Source organism: Colletotrichum truncatum (assembly GCF_014235925.2).
Source record: "Colletotrichum truncatum strain CMES1059 chromosome Unknown Contig_0006, whole genome shotgun sequence".
Lineage (NCBI taxonomy): Eukaryota > Fungi > Ascomycota > Sordariomycetes > Glomerellales > Glomerellaceae > Colletotrichum > Colletotrichum truncatum.
This window is the reverse complement of record NW_027222403.1, coordinates 2,565,882-2,581,828: the sequence shown is the minus strand read 5'-3', so window position 1 is coordinate 2,581,828 and position 15,947 is coordinate 2,565,882. Positions and strand designations below refer to the sequence as shown.

The 15,947-nt window shown below is 51.3% G+C and overlaps 2 protein-coding genes across 2 annotated transcripts; one reads left to right on the top strand and one right to left on the bottom strand.

Moving 5' to 3' along the window:
- Positions 1–4,200: 4,200 nt before the first annotated feature.
- Positions 4,201–5,559, bottom strand: CTRU02_209983 (uncharacterized protein; the record flags this gene model as incomplete). Its single annotated transcript, XM_036720801.1, has 2 exons — positions 4,201–4,400; positions 4,536–5,559. 2 exons carry the CDS (start codon positions 5,557–5,559, stop codon positions 4,201–4,203), a joined length of 1,224 nt encoding a protein of 407 aa, XP_036587641.1.
- Positions 5,560–7,654: 2,095 nt separating this feature from the next.
- On the top strand, positions 7,655–9,252 carry CTRU02_209982 (gpi-anchored wall transfer protein; the record flags this gene model as incomplete). Its single annotated transcript, XM_036720800.1, has 2 exons — positions 7,655–7,762; positions 7,867–9,252. 2 exons carry the CDS (start codon positions 7,655–7,657, stop codon positions 9,250–9,252), a joined length of 1,494 nt encoding a protein of 497 aa, XP_036587640.1.
- Between the last annotated feature and the right edge of the window lie 6,695 nt (positions 9,253–15,947).

The following is a 15,947-nucleotide window of genomic DNA, read 5'->3' as shown; positions in this document are numbered from 1 at the left end:
AAATGCCCTTCAGGAGGCCAGGAAGATGAAGCTAATATGGCTTTCGCAGTAGATGTTAACAAGGCTGTTGCGGTTTTTTGTCTAGTTTCAATTTTGGCTGCAACTCTGTACTTGGCTGATTGAACGGAAAGGGCTTGCGGGACGCCAACGTCACTATGTGCTGTTGATGTGTAGACGCGGTAGAGCGCCACCCACCATTCCGGTATTCGGGCTTCAGGAGCATGTTGAGTAAGGCTTGAGGCACGCGTGCCCCAAGCCTCAAAACCGCGCTTTAGGACTGGTAAGTACATCGTGTATACTTTGCACCAAAGCATGAAGGCTGGGCTCTGGCCATGCGGATCCCACGCTTTCTGGTATAGCCCAGCAGATGGGCTGTGGCCCAGATAGACTTTGAGTAAGACTAGATGATTTGGTCTGATTTGCGGAAAGCGATGTTCTCGAGCATTTGGCCGAATATATCAACAGAGTTTATAGGAATGTGGAATCATAAGTTGACCTCTGATGTTGAAGCGTAAACTTTTTGGGGTCCCCAAATAGGGTAGTTCCTTGAACCTGTTGATTTTTGGAGAAATCTTCCTTTCATAGCTGTGTTCTGACGTGATTTATGATAACACCGTGGATTCTCCCTAGGTGTTCCGATTCGTGTGGGAATGAACTAGTCGAAAGCTGATGTAGCAACACCCTATCGCGGTTCTGTGAAACATGCATTGAAACGGGTATACCAGCACTGATTCTTATGTCTAGTTGTTGTAACATGTCAAGCTCTATATCAAGGACCGCTACGTCGTTCTATGAGTGTATATGAATCTTCATATCTGACTAACCATTGTCCTAAGACTCTCGCAGTGGTTTCGGGTGTTATGTCTTCCTAGCATCCACCGAAATCTAGGTCGAAGAGAGACAGATATACTTCGATTCGACAGAAACTAAACTTGTATGGTGAAATTATGAACAAGACGGCTTCTTTCTATATAAATTATGCATTCAGTATACGTGCTGTAACGCGGTTAGGATCAAAATATTGACCAGGAATGAGCTCAGTGACGGGATAAATAGGGTATGATCGTTGCCTTGCCTCTCAGCCGACCTTTCTTTGACTTATAAAATGGTATACCATACTACCTTCTTGTCAATGAAAGGCGGGTTGTCCGTGCTGTATATTACTGAGTGTTGTTGCAGGTGACATCCGCACTCAAATCAACAGGCCTAGTACACGTCCCGGTGTCACATGAGCATATAACTGCAGTTTCTACGTCATCCAAGCTGATCCACACCTGATATAACAATAAACTGCAATAACAATCAAAACTGAAAGTCTCATATGTATGAACTGACGGGGTTTTCTCTTTCGGTACTGGACCATCTTCAGTTGATGAATGTGAACTGTGTTTCGCCATCAGTAGCGATGAGTTGGATTTCATCGCAAAATAGAGTTGCAAGAGTTTGATAACTCATCGCGCAGGATTTTGTTTTTGGATCTTCCTGCCGTTGATAACATTGCAAGGAAAATTTTCCACTGCCCTGCCATTTTCTCGATACAGACGACTATGTAAGCAACCTGATGTGGTTTTGACGGACACCCAGCTTGCTATTTCGTCCCAAGTAATTTGCAATATCACCTGGGACTCCTAAAAAGCATGGCCAGAAGATAGGACACGCGAGGCGTGGTAAAAAGCACATCATACTCTGTAGTGACTCTTGAGCGGTTCCATTAGTCCTCAACAGTCAGCCCCAAAGAAGCGGCTCGTTTCCAGGAACCCTTGACGGTCACATCGTACACGCATATGAGTTCGCGGTGTAAGTTGTTCGCTTCGGGAAATGATTCGCCGCAACCCGTGCTTGCCATCTTTTGACAGGTGCAATTCTTCAGTGATTGTGTAACGAGTAAAGCTGTCAGCTGAACGATTATGGTCAGGAGCCAGTGCATTGGCTGGCCTCCAGCAGCGAAGTTTTGGCTCGACCTCATAAGGCGTGTCGATGGCTCATCTGAGATTCATTGACTGACAGGCATGGGATTGAACCTGCTGCGCCGTTGCCTTCTCTTTTGTGCCAAAGTCTGTGTCATTTTACCGTTTGGGAGGAACAATGGTTGTACGAGATAGCTACCGCATCCTGTAAGGTTAACTAACTATAAGTGATGTTGAAGACAGCCGCGACTGGCACGATGCCAAATTCACTCACTTTCCTCTGTCGCTACAACCCGGACCATAACCTTGTAGCCTTCTCCTGTCTGCAGCGCTTGAAGAATGCCGAAGTCGTCCCAGCTGGTGGTACAACTTCTTTGATTCTTCGATCATTGATCTGCTAGCACCTACAGCGCGGAAGAAGCCGTCTTCCATTGTATATTCCTCCGCGGAAATGTACGATAACGACGGCCATGTTTGCGAATCCTCGTACGGCAGATTCCGCGATGGAGCGGGGTTACATGAAGCTCGTGATGTCGAAGTCAGTAGTAAGTCTCTGGTTGGTTTCCATGGTGGCAAATGTCCCGATAACCGCGTAACGAAAAGCAGCGCGATCGAAAGTCTTGCAGGACCTTCGTGGAAATCGTCAAGACATGGCTTGGCTCCGTCTGCTCAGCATATCTAGGATGGTTGGGTCTGGAACCTGCCTTGGTTGCCGTCTTTTCTAATGCCCTCGACATATTCGGACAATACTCAAGCCCACGATGAATCTTAAACTCGTCAGGGTCCATGAGAATCCCCAAAACAGCAATATCAGCTCCTTTAGCAGAAAGCTGGACGTTCTTGGAGAGTCTGGACGCAGATTCATTTTCGGAGAATGGAACCCAACTTAAAGGTTGCCATGGAGTTTATCTTGCACAGCCACCAATGTGTCACTTCAGACTTTGGTGGCTGGTAGGTAACCAACCTAATTGCGCCTCGTCAGTGCCTGTGAGATCTCGATGCTCCGCGCCTTTCTCTTCACTGTATCCATCGACACAGCTGTTCAGGACCGGAAGCAGCTCCGGAATATTTGCCCCGCACGACCACTCATCGTGAGTTTATCAAGCGGGATGTTCTCCGTCAACCAGAGCTTCGTAAGCCACAGGGTCCGGATGCGGCAGCTGCCACTCGCGCAGCCTCATCGTCATGGACATAACCACCCTCAAGGAAGCGCTCACTCAAAGTACGGGCCGGTGTCCACGGGCCGAAAGATTGGAAAAGAATGTGGAAGAAAATAAGTAAAGAAAAGCGGAAACGTCTCGTACTCTTTGTCCAAGACATTCCTTGGCAATCCACAATTCCGCTGTATCTCATGGTCGAGTTTGACAGCTGACCAAACACGGGAGGAACAGCCACGATCTGGGTGACGATCGGTCCACCGAAGCTCCAACGCGTAGCTTTAGGAGGGGCGTGTGAGATGGGCTGAGGTGTATGGCAGATTGTGACATGGAATTGATGACAGGTCATGATGGGAAAGAAGAGTAGGAAAATAAAGAACGGGGGGAGGCGAAGACATGAAAACGTCTGTAGTTGTTAGCCGGTAGGTGTGAGCTTGTTACAACGTAGATCCTTTCCCCGGCGTGAATGCTGTCTCAACCCTTCGAGAAGGGGAGTGTTCGGGAGGGGGGGGGGGGCTTCCAAAAGCGGCATGTAAGGATTCTTTCATTTCTTAGGGGCGGTGAGAGTAAGGACTTGGTGGGTTGAAAATAAAGAAAGTTCCTTGTGGGCATCTTATGTCGTGGCTCGGTCAGCACGTTTGCGGCCATAGACGATAATTTCTCGCTTCGGTTCAGTCTTGGCATTTTATGTTCGAGGTGCGTTGCATACCAGGCAAGAACGATATGTTGATGTGGCTATGAGTTCTATGACCTAGGTTTGTTGGAATGGACAAAAGCGACGTGCACTCCTGGCTGAAAAAGCAAATATGGAAAAACGCATTGTTGTTGTTGGGGAAATCTCTGATTGTTTGTTCTGAAGCAAAGGACATGTGCAGATCCTCGTGTATATTTGAGAAGTCATCAAAGTACATAGCTCATCATTTAGGCACGACCGCCGACTCATAATGCAATGGTGGTGTCATCTATAGACAAAGGAGGGACAACGAACAAGAGATGATTAAAGGAAACGGCCCAAAAATGACTACCCCAGATTACCGTATGATCCTCGATGAGATGCCGGATGTGTGAAGCAAAGGATGAAGAGAAGAAAAGAGTCATTAATCGTGAGCACAAAAAAAAAACCAGTCGTGCGTGGATTAAACTTTTCCTCCAAGATATAGGATGTTCTCCCTGACCGCATCCGTCAAATCTCCTTGTCCCGTATATACATAGGCAACCGTGTTGGCCCAGGCCTCGGGATGTGGCAGCGGCAGATCAATAACGTCGCCCGTGGTAATGTGGCCGGAGACAATAAGCGCAGCCAGCATCGGCAGATAGGACCGGGCGTATTGAAGGTCTATTGATGGATTAGGGTTAGTCTGGGTTCTTAGGGAAGACGAGGACTGGCTTAAAGGCTACGGCCAAAAAGGTTCAAGTCCGCAAACGTCATGAGCGGGAAGGGAGATAAACTTAGATGAGACATGCTACTTACGGATTGGCATGGTGGTTGCGCCACGCGACGGGGCTCTGGGTTCTCCAGGTTTGAGCCCGCGGTTGAAGGGCAAGGGGCTGTGCACAGCGGCGCTGCTCGACCTCCGCCGTGCCATGCTTGGCCGAGGAGAGGACATCTTTGGCAGTGACAGTGACGGGCCGACCATTGAAGGCCGCCGCCTCAAGTCCGCAGGAGGAGAGGTCGGCAGCGGGTCTGGGACTGTGGAACGAAGCTGCTCAATGTCGAATGTGCGTTGGATGAGAAACGGCTTGCGTTCCAGGGCGCGGGGGCGTACACGAGCTCGAATTGAGGTCTGATGAGAGGAGCCAGTGGGCGTTGTTGGTATGCGTGTAGGTGAGGAATCGCCAGCAGAGTTGTCTGAGTTGGTGCTCGCATTGGACTCTCTCCGCAAAGATACAGCTTGGACGAAGACGTCGGAGGTTTTGGCATCGCCGAGATAGACGTGACCCCAGGCGCGGAGCTGCTCAAGATGGTGACGCTTCTCAGCATCCTTAGACCTGGCAAAGAATCCCGCGGTAGGGACAGATTGCCGGCGTTTTGCTTCGTCTCCCATGCCGGCGAGAAGCATGTGTCGGTTTTCCGCCGCGAGGGTTTGCCTACGACCACTGGCTATCGATGGTGATACTGGCATTACCGGCGCCGGCGGCCTACGGGGGCTGATTTGAGCAGCAGAATATCGTCTCCCCTCGGCGCCCGAATGCTCAGCGAGAGGAGAAAGTGGTCTCGGTCGAGGAGATGGTTTTGGCGGACTCAGTTCGGTGCGTTGCGCTTGTCGAAGTCTTTGGCCGAGGCGGTCAACCATGGCCCGTTCATGTTGTCTCATAGATCCATCGTTGGATGGAAAGACAGGGGTGGGCAAACTCTTGGGAGATCGATCAGAAGAGCTAAAGTATGAGGTAGGTGCTGGACGGGTCGTAGAGCGAGGGAATCCTCCCATGTTGTATTGAGGAGTCCACATGGGATGGAGACTGGGGCTATGGCGGTTCTCAACAGGAGTGGCCATTGTGGTTGTTGTAGCGATGATGGTCAACTGTGCAAGCAAGCAAGGACTTAATGACCGGGCTTATAGCGGAAGGAGGGTTGAACCAAGCGATCAATAGGTGGATTCAAAGATGGGAATGTGCAACCAAAGATAGGGGGCCGATGAGCAGCGAAATTCTATAGCTCGGGAAGCGTTCTCAAGGGAGAGGAGCACTCTTATGTCTGTGATGTGAAAGGGATGTGAAAGCAATTAATATCCAGACCGTTCAAAGGTCTTATTGGTTATCCACCTGCTATGCCCTCCGCGGACCTCACTTTCTCCACGCCGCCAGACAGTACGGAGAAGGAAAAAGAAGTTTCTTGCGCCAGCTGCCGGGGACGGGAAATGAAAGGATCGGTAAGCCTCCCAAAGGACAAAAACCACCCGAACTTAGATGCCAATGAAGAGAGACATACTGGCAGTGGACCGAAGAGAGAGGGTGTGTAAAAGTGAACGGTCACGGCTCCTTGCTCCTGGCCGCCAGCCACCACTAGCACACCCTACCACTGCCACAAATCCTTGTACGGGGCTTTTTTTCTTCTTCTCCTTCTTCTTTATTTTTTATTCTATTTGTTTGGACAGCGTAAGTGGAGTGTAATCCAGAGAATGCAGTCGTCAACTCTCATGCGACAATGGGCGGTTGCGGACAGCAACCATAACCATGCTGCTGCACGCGAGGACAAAGAAGAGGGGCTAGAGAGGCATGTGGGTTTTTTGGGGCAAACCCATGGGTAAGGTGCTGGTATAGGCCAAGACGGGCTTGCAACTTGAATTTCTGCAGATGGCCGCAGGGGAGAACAAAGAAAATGTGGCTTGTCCGGACCTTGATTCGTCAGGTTTCTGGTAGGCCACTGACACCTTTGCAATACTCTTTCCCTTCATCTCAAGCGAAGAAGAGGTAAGATAGGGATCACTGTTCGGACCTATAGCCTGGAAGAGCGGAAAGAGATTTCTCTTCTCTCGTTATCCTTTTCCATGTATGTCGCGACTGGGACTTGCTAGCAACAAGGAAGAAAGGGAGGCAGTGTGGGCGACCATGACGATATTGACCTTGTTGAAGCTGGCGGGGTACACTTGTACTGGTGCCTGCACTTGGCGCGTTTATATCCGAATCCGTAAGGTATGCGGGAGCTCTTTTTTCGCAAAGCGCTGTCTTCAGTTGCCGCGGTGAGGCCGAAGGTGTGAGATGTATGTGGTGTGGTGTGTGTGGAGGCGGGAGCACACCAACAACGGCGCTGGCTCATCAGAGTCTCAGTCGGAACAGTCACAGTGTGTGTATGTATGTTGTCCCGGGCCGGGTTCGTCCATGATGGCAAAAAGGAAAACGGCCTGGCAAGACGATGGAAGGCATCCATTGATTTTTGACCGGTTTGGGATGACAAACTGACCTAAACGTGTCAGAGGGAATGTGTAAGAAAGGGTGGGCAAAAAAGGTGGGATGAGACATGGAATGTCACCGTGGTTGACAACGATGTCGCTCTTTGCCTCCCCACACCCCCCCCCAATCCTGTCCACAGAATCACATCCATGCCATCACAACAGCTCAGGAAGCTGCGAAATGTTTCCTTTAGATGGATGACAAAAGATGCACGAAAGGGAGTTTGGAGTTCCAGCGTCAGGTAAGGCTTTCCAGACCTCCGTGCCTCCGGAGCCCATCCGGAATGGGGATCCACTCCGCCGACTGAAGCTCCTGATTGGATGACTGTTGCTTGGATGGCATTTGCAGCTATGCTGAACTGTCACCCACCTGAGAGTGGGAGGAGCTTGGACCACCAAGGGGGGGGGGGGCTTTCCTGTCAAAGTGAGCCGGCTGTTCTTTCGATGGTGGTTTTTTTTTTTCGTAATTGGAGCCATTTGGCGACGTTGCAAGTTGGTCACTTCGTCAACTTGTCCGACCAGATCTTACAAACTTTGTCCTTACCTGTCCTTTGGGCGGTTCCAAAAGCAGACAGATCTCCGAAATGCCAACAGTTTTATAGCTGACATTTGGACTTCTTCCCCGGCTGATCAAGCCCCCCTAAATCCTACACCCAAAGAAACAACCTCTTCCGAGCTCCCCCTCCCTCGGATCGCAAACATGTCTGCCACAACGGCCGAAAGCTACAAGAAGCTCAAGGAGGACTTTGTCTCCAATCTCTCCGGAGGGTCTGTCAGCGAAATCAACTACGTAACCGCAGTCGCACCCGTGCGTCCTCCGTCTCCTTCCCTCTCGATTTCCTCCCCCCTCCAATATGCGCTTGTAGTGGAACAAAGACGAAAGCTAACTCATGCATCTTTCCCTCCATTCAGGTCGCAGTCCTCCTGTGGTCTGTCCTCCAATCCCGACAATCCTTCTTCAAACCTTACACGCCCCTAGCAGGGCTGGTCGACTATCTCCTCAACGTCACTGCCATCCTCCTTTCCACGACCCTCTACGCATCCTCACCCCTGCTCCTTAACATACTCCTTCTCGCACCCGCCGCCGCTGTTTACGCCTTCCCGCCAAACACTCGTCGCAAAAAGCCCGCTGTTCCTCCAAATGCAAAGTCCAAGGGTGCTGGCGCCAATGGCGCGCTCTCTATACTGTCTGTCAAGCCATTCTTGACGCACTATCGCGGCAGCATGATGGTTATAACTTGTATCGCCATTCTTGCCGTCGACTTCCGCCTCTTCCCGCGCCGCTTCGCGAAAGTCGAGACTTGGGGCACGTCTCTGATGGATATTGGTGTTGGGTCTTTTGTGTACAGCGCCGGTGTCGTCGCCGCGCGCCCTGTTCTCAAGGAACGTGCCGAGGGCCGCTCAACACCACTGGCCACCCGGTTGTTGAACTCTTTGCGCCATTCCCTCCCTCTGTTCGCTCTAGGCATCATCCGCCTGCTTAGTGTCAAGGGCCTGGACTACGCCGAACACGTCACAGAGTACGGCGTGCACTGGAACTTCTTCTTCACGTTGGGCCTGCTCCCACCATTCGTCGCGATATTCCAGTCCGCCCTTAAGATTGTGCCGAGCTATGCCGCCTTGGCACTCATTCTGGGCGTGCTGTACCAGATTCTCCTCGAAAGCACGGAATTAAAGGCGTACATCCTGACCGCACCGAGGACGGATCTGATTTCGAAGAACCGGGAGGGCATCTTCAGCTTCATCGGCTACCTGGCCATCTTTCTCGCTGGACAGGATACAGGCATGTACATTCTGCCCCGCAGCGTCAACCCAAAAAGCGACTCCACCCCCACGACGCAGCGCAGGACACTCCTCATGATGATGGCCATCTGGTCAGCTGTGTGGGCGGTTTTGTATTTCTTGAGCACTAGCTACAGCTACGGTGATGGCCTCAGTGTGTCACGCCGTCTCGCCAACTTGCCCTATGTCCTCTGGACAGCTGCTTTTAACTCCACACAGCTCCTAGCCTACTGTGTCGTGGATACCGTCTTCTTTCCTGCAACTTACAATGCCACCGATGCAAAGTCGGAGAAGGAGGCTTATGAGACGGCGACGAGCAGGGTCTTCCGCGCCTACAACCGTAATGGCCTGTTTCTGTTTCTCGTTGCAAATGTCCTGACGGGCCTGGTCAACATGACGGTGCCCACACTTCATGTCGGGCCGCTTGTCACTATGGGCATTTTGATCGCCTACAGCGGGATCCTCACCGGTCTCGCCCTGGGGCTAGATGCGTATAATATCTCCATCAAGTTGTAGGAGGCACGGCATGTACATACGTATATACGTAAATATCATAAGAGAAGATACCAGCCGAATTTCCATCTTTGAAGCATCTTGCGTTCGCGACTCCCACTCGAAGCTACGAGGGGCTACCTTAATTGCAGTCACTTGGCCCCTCCCGAGGCGGCCGAACATGGCCTGATGCCGGAGACGCACAAATTGGATGTATCTCTGCAGTTCACAAGGCAGATGGCTCAGGTGGTTAGTCCTGGCTGACACGTTAGAGGGCTCGGCAATCCTTTAAACGATGCGATCCGGCAAGCTCGGGGTGACGGGTCGCTGAAACGGAGCCGTCGGCAACCCGCAGCCATCAGCATTCGCTCCATTATGGAAGGAGTCCTTTCTTGAAAACCACTGGATTCGGGAATCACCCCCTCCATCTGGAGCGACGATTTTGCGGCTGAGATCAAGGAGCCGCTTGGCTTGGGCAGTATTGTGTCTACAAGAGACCAACGTACCAGTACATTTTCTCGCATGACAGGTCTCCTCAACCAGTCTCGTTCGGCCCCATCAAAGTTCATTCACCCCACTAGATTTGGAATCTTTCCAGAAACATGGCAGACAAGAAAAATAAAAAAAAATGAAGAATTCGGTCCGTGACCCCCAGTAAGTCGTCTTTTGACTGTCGGGGACCCCGTAAGACACATTTCGCAGGGTTAGTCCGAGTGGTAGGGAAAATGAAGATTGCGTATACGAATCCCCCAAGGCATTGATTGCCCTTTGAGGAGGATCCCGATACCCGGCTCATTGGGTCTTTGCGAGCCAGCGGGGGTCGTCCCTGGACAATTTGAATAGGGCGTCTCCAGTTTTTGTAAAGTCGACGTTGGGTTAACGGCTAATTGGCGATGGGCGGGGTGGATATTGCGCGTCGCGTTTTTCGCGATGTTATGGACGCTTGTGAGTGGGATCGACGATGGGGAAGGTTTTTGTGATGGAGAAGCATGAACATGTCCACATTTTATGCCTTGTGAGTTGTCAACAACACGGCATCAATCCCTTAACCTGACTGCATCCTGTACAGAGTAGTATCGTCCGTCAGTTCCAAAGAGTTAACAAACGGCGATGGACTGATTGTATCAGCCAAACGTTGCGGCGTAGTCTGAAATAAAAGCTAGGATGCCACTTATGATGTCACTAGCAACATAAACTTGTGGCCAAATGCCGAGTTTGATTGGGTTTGTCCGGAGACTTTCTTGATGGGGTAGCTCGCTTGTCCCCAGAATTAGCCCGGCTGCCAAATAAAATGAACGGTAATTCCATCGTGAATAGTAAAAAACCGGAATGCACTAGCCGAGGGGCCTTCGACAGTCTGAGAACTCATTTGGAGCCCCTTCAGCCTTCCTCATCAACCGGCCTGGTATGCCAGGCCCCCAGATGTGATCTTCGGATAGAAAAAATTGGAGCTTCGTCTTCGATTGACAGCTTTAACTGGATACTTTGCTTCAACGGATTTGGGGACAGTCTTAAGGCTATCTTTTTGTTCTTTGCAATTGAGCCTTGCCCCGGAGCAGGTAGATCCCTGTCGCATGCCGTGCGCCTCATCTCCGACATTAATGCTTACTGACTTACTTGCTTGCCTGAGCTCTTGGCCCAACCGTCAATTGGAGAAATTGAGTGCTAAATCCCCGTTGGTTTTGGTCGGACGCCAAGTGGCTCATGCGTGCTGAGGCGTACAGCAAAAAAAATTCTTTTTGCGACGTCAGCTGCGGTCAGGTCGGGCCAAATTAACAAGTCGCGTCGAAAGGCAATGCCGTTGGGGGTGTTGCAACAGAACGTATGCCTGGCCGGTTTTTACAGATTCAGTCCGTCTTAGAAATATCAAAGTTGATGGGGGGGCATTAGGCCTTGCACAGGATGAGGAACGCGGGCCTGCGGATTCAAGACAAGCGACTATTAAGGTGCAACGGTGCTGGAGGGGACGTTGCACAACGGGAACCCGTCAATGAGGTGAGACGACAGTACCCAGGAAGGTAAAGAAGCGTATCGGGTACGAAAAGACCGAGTTGCGAGTGGATGACAGAATGAGGGAAGACGGCTGAAAGGATGCCAGTATGGATGCGAGATCTTACATGCGAGGCAGCGAATGGAGTAAAGTGTACTTCGATACGTGCGTACCTTGCCTTGCCATGCATTCAATGGGGTAAACCTGCGCTGGAACCAGGCTGGGTGGGCCGCCCGGATTACTACGGTTGCAGGCCAAAGTAAAACCCCCTTGACGGGTAACTGTGGCCGTGCTCTGTCTGCTTATGTAAACATAGGTACTTCCAGCTCCTAGACAGTTTCTGGACCAGTCAGGTCGCAAATCTCAAAACTAGTGTGGGTCTACACTCCACAGGACACATCCAGAGGGTTATACTTACCCCTAACACGTAGTAAGAAGATCATAGAGGGACACTCATTATTGAGAAGGGTACTGCAGCAAGGTTGAGCGACTTGCGCATAATTGAACCTCGACTTGTCAACCCCAACTAGTAGGTATGGCGCGCATAAAGTAATAAATCGTAGATAAGCCGAGCGCAGCCACGGTTGCGTCCAGGTGCACATGTAAAGGTTGAGGATATCGAGTGAATTTCACCATGCGCAAACATGCAAGATTCGTTGTTCGAAGGCCAGGGAAAGATGCTCCGTCCGGTCTCGCAAACATTGATGAACAGCGTCAGGCTTTGGACGGTAATTTGGAGATATGCGTCCTGCCACATCGATGCAAGGGAACTCGCTGGTGCCTCAAGCGCGTATGCCAGCGGCGTCCTATGTTTATGCTAGTATTGTCATGATGTGATGGGTGGGGTGCGCAGAGGAGACTCGTAGTAGCAGAGACTCGTAGCAGTGTGGTGAGTTGTATTCCCTTGCGCTTGACTGGCTTAATGAGCCGACACCACACCCCAATCAAGGAGAAATGGAGAAGAGACGAGATGCAATCAGACGAAACCCGAGTGATGTGGGCGGAAAGCTGTGCTGGCAGACCTCTCGCTGCAACTGTTGGACAGATGACAACTGAAAGAGCCAAGGAGCCCCGGACCATGTTCTTATCCCTGTCCTTGTCGCCTGAATGGGTAGCCCAATGGACAGGGATTACAAGAGTTTCGTGACAGGCGACAGCTGGAGACATTTCTGGACACCAAGGTATCCTAAGAAAATCGCGATGCGACTCTGCAACGTTAGTATGCGCTGCCGCATGAGAGACGATATATGGCCAAATGCTGGTAAAAAGAATAAAACAGAAAAATAAACAGAGATCATGAGGGGGCGGGTTGTTTGTTGATGCTCGTCATGAATCGGGGAGAGATGCACGTCGTGCCCCTTTCAAGCCGGACGCATTCAGCAATATGCATCGCATCTTGTTATATGGCCTGGCGTTTCCTGTACAACGGGTTAAGATTTGCAACACTTTGAGGGTAAAAATGCGAGATCGCTTGTTTGCTTTTCAAGGATTGTATCCTCCAGGTGCAAAATGTACAGCTCGCCCCTTTCATCACTGCCTAAGGAGGAGGATTAGAGCAGCATGTGAGCAAACACGTGTGAGCTGCATGATTCGCGGTCATCCTTGCTGTAGAGCGATTCCATCTAAAAGGTAGGACATGGATGAGGGCGGGCATGAAGTTGGGATACCCGGCGCAACCTGAGAGTTGGGAGCCCTTGGGCTTCTTGAACGATGTGGAGTAGGGTCTCGAGGCTTGATGCCAGCTCGCTTGACAGACTTGGCTTGTCCAAGATAAGCTCGATGCCTGTTCTATAGGCGGCTGATGTTGGTTGATGCCTTGGAGGTGGCGTCAGGATAATTGGCAGATCGAGCCTCGACCTTTAATTCGGTTTCGGTGCCATATTAATGCCAGATCCCGACATGATGGAGCAGCTAGAGCGACTAGAGCAAGTGGCAGAGATTGGGTCTCGTGGAGACCGTGGAACGTTTAGGAAGTGAGATTGTCATGAGAGAAATTTTGCGAAGAAAAAGAAAATTGAACATATATCGGGAAGGCGAGACATGCAAGGTCGGACGCGGAATCTGTAATGGATATCTGACGCTCCTTCCTTTCCTGCGGCCGTCTCTCACCCCCCTGCCTTCCCTCTCGTTCTTTCCTTTCCCTCAGCAAACGAAAGCCTTCCCCCCTCTCTTTCTCATTCGCGTGCCTCGGACAAGGAACAAGTACCTTGTCAACCTGCATCTTGTGTGTGTATCGGATTGAATTCCAGTCAGAGTCGAATTCCAGCTGGCTCCCTTTTCACCCACCAATTTCGTACCCGGATAAGTTGAGTCTGCCGTGAAGGCAAGCAACATTGCCGTCAAATACCGGGAGCCCAGCGCCAGCGCCGCACCAATACCAGAGGCAACAGCACCGGCACCAGCCACATCCACGTTTTGGCTGTTGTGCAACCCACTTCGGTCTCACACACCTCCGATTCACAACCTACCGCAACTTACACCAGTCCCGCCTAGGTTGGAACCTCGACTCAGACAGCCCAGGTCGTAAGAGACTGAGCAATTTCTACATCGATTGGAAGGCATTCGTTGTTCGGATCATTGCTGAAAGTCGTCGCACCAGCTAACCTAGCTGTCATCGAAATTTCATCGGGTCGATTCGCCCTTTAGAGGCTACGGAAGGGAACGTCAATCCATTCCATTCCGGCTGCCGCTGCATTGACGAGGATAATTAATACTTACCCTCGGGCCAGCAACCCAACCCAGGCCAAGCAAATCACGGAACCAAGGAAATGACCTAGCTGGATTGAAAAGCCCCAAGGGAGAAAAGAAACGACAAGTTGCCCACCTTCTCGCATCTGCCGGTGCTTGGACGGCCACGATTGCCATAATTTAACGAGACGGCATCTCCTCATTTTCCCTTCTTCGTCTGAGCGGCCACAAACACTTCAGTTGAGGCGGAAGCTGGTACGAACACCACACAATATACAAACACACACTCGAAAAACGGATACAGCTTCTGTTCCTGCTTTTTCCCCTCAGCTCAGCTCCGCTCGATCCTACCTCACCTCCTCCTTCGGGTACACTGCCGAGACTTCGACCGCAACCTCGTCACCCCATTCCAGGTGCTTCATCTATCCTACTACTGCACTTCTCCTTCCTTTTGCATTGCAGGAGGACAGCACAGCCAGTCGCCAGTAGTCGCAGCATTAGCGGATATTAGCGAGTATCTGGTACCTGCATCCGCTACTAGGTGCATGTACCGCAGCGACTCCCTTTTTCCCGCTTTTCCCCCCTGAGGCCCACGCATATATCCTTCACTTCCCTAGGCGGTACTTGCATTGGACAACTCCCCTGCAAGTACACGATACCCCCGGAGGCACACTCTCTCACAGACTCTCTCCCGGCCAGGTCATCCAGGGCAGCCAGTTGGTCCCCAATCTCTCTCTGGGGTTCCCGCTCTGTTTCTTGTCGCGCTCCGCGCTGCGCAGTTCCAAATATTGGACGCCCTGAACCGGCTCGTCCCAAGGTCTCATCTCGTCAAATTTACTTCAACCAGAACGAGGAGAGTCTGACCGTTCGCTCGCTCATTCTTTCTCACAGTCTCCCCTCGTCCAAGCCAAGACAGGACCCATTCCTAATTCCGCCAGCCTTTCTCTCATTCTGGTCTGGTCAAGTTTGGTCTGTCCTTGTCGTGTCTGTTCCGCGTCGCCGACAGCCGTCCTCCACATCTGCTCTTCCCACCGACTTTGCTTCAGGTTGGGCCCTCACCTCATCCCACCTGTACACGGGGTGCCCCTTCATTGTCAGCGTCTCGTCTTGTTTTTCCGACCGACGATCCAACCTCACACCCGATAGTCGGGCGCTAGTTTCGAACCTGCGAGGACGAAGAAGCGCACCATCAACAGCTTCGACCATTAACAAAAAGCCAATAACTGGAAGGGGCCCGCGCGCCCATACCATTGTTGTCTTACCTGAGTGTTGCGAGAGCTTCCCAGTTCCAAAGTCAGGTCAGGCGACCTTGATTGGCCAACGATAGGGGTTTGCTGACAACAACATTGGGCTGCCTATCGTCAACTTCCAACCCACATCCTCCCTCAATCAATTACCTCACTGAGGCAGCTTCTGCTGTATTTCACTCGCTTCCCTTTAACTGTCCACAGCCCCGTGTGGTCTCTGGCGGTGTCAAGAGACAAGAGGCACAGGCTCGAAGCCGCACAGCCGTTCACAACAACAGAGTGTGTGCGTGCGTGATCGGCCCCTTGTCGCGTCTTTTTTTTTCTGTGTTGCTGCATTGACTCGACATCCCAAGACGATTCGTCGCCAATACAATTTGTCCTGGCCGAACTGCAGTAAACAACAAATCGCAACCCTGACAAGGAAAAAAAAAAACAAAAGCGATCCCTTCCACCCGCACCATGAAATAGCCAGAGCCGATTCATTGGTACAACAGACAGACAACGCAGCAAGGTCCATAATACCTCCAATCGGACTCGTCCATCCCATCCCAATTCTGGCCAACTTAATTCCTGCAGCTCATTAATTCCTGCGTCCTGAAACCTGCTGCCCATCAAGCGAACTACACCGCAGAGGAGCATTACTCACTTAACTCCTTCGCTTCTCACCTTCCGCCAGCAATTTCTCTCCCTTGGCTCCTCCCAAAACGCACCAACATTGCAAGCCGCCTTGTTAGCGACAGCCGCGAAACAAAACACGCCAAAATAGAACGGCTGCCCAGTCGAACTCTATTTTT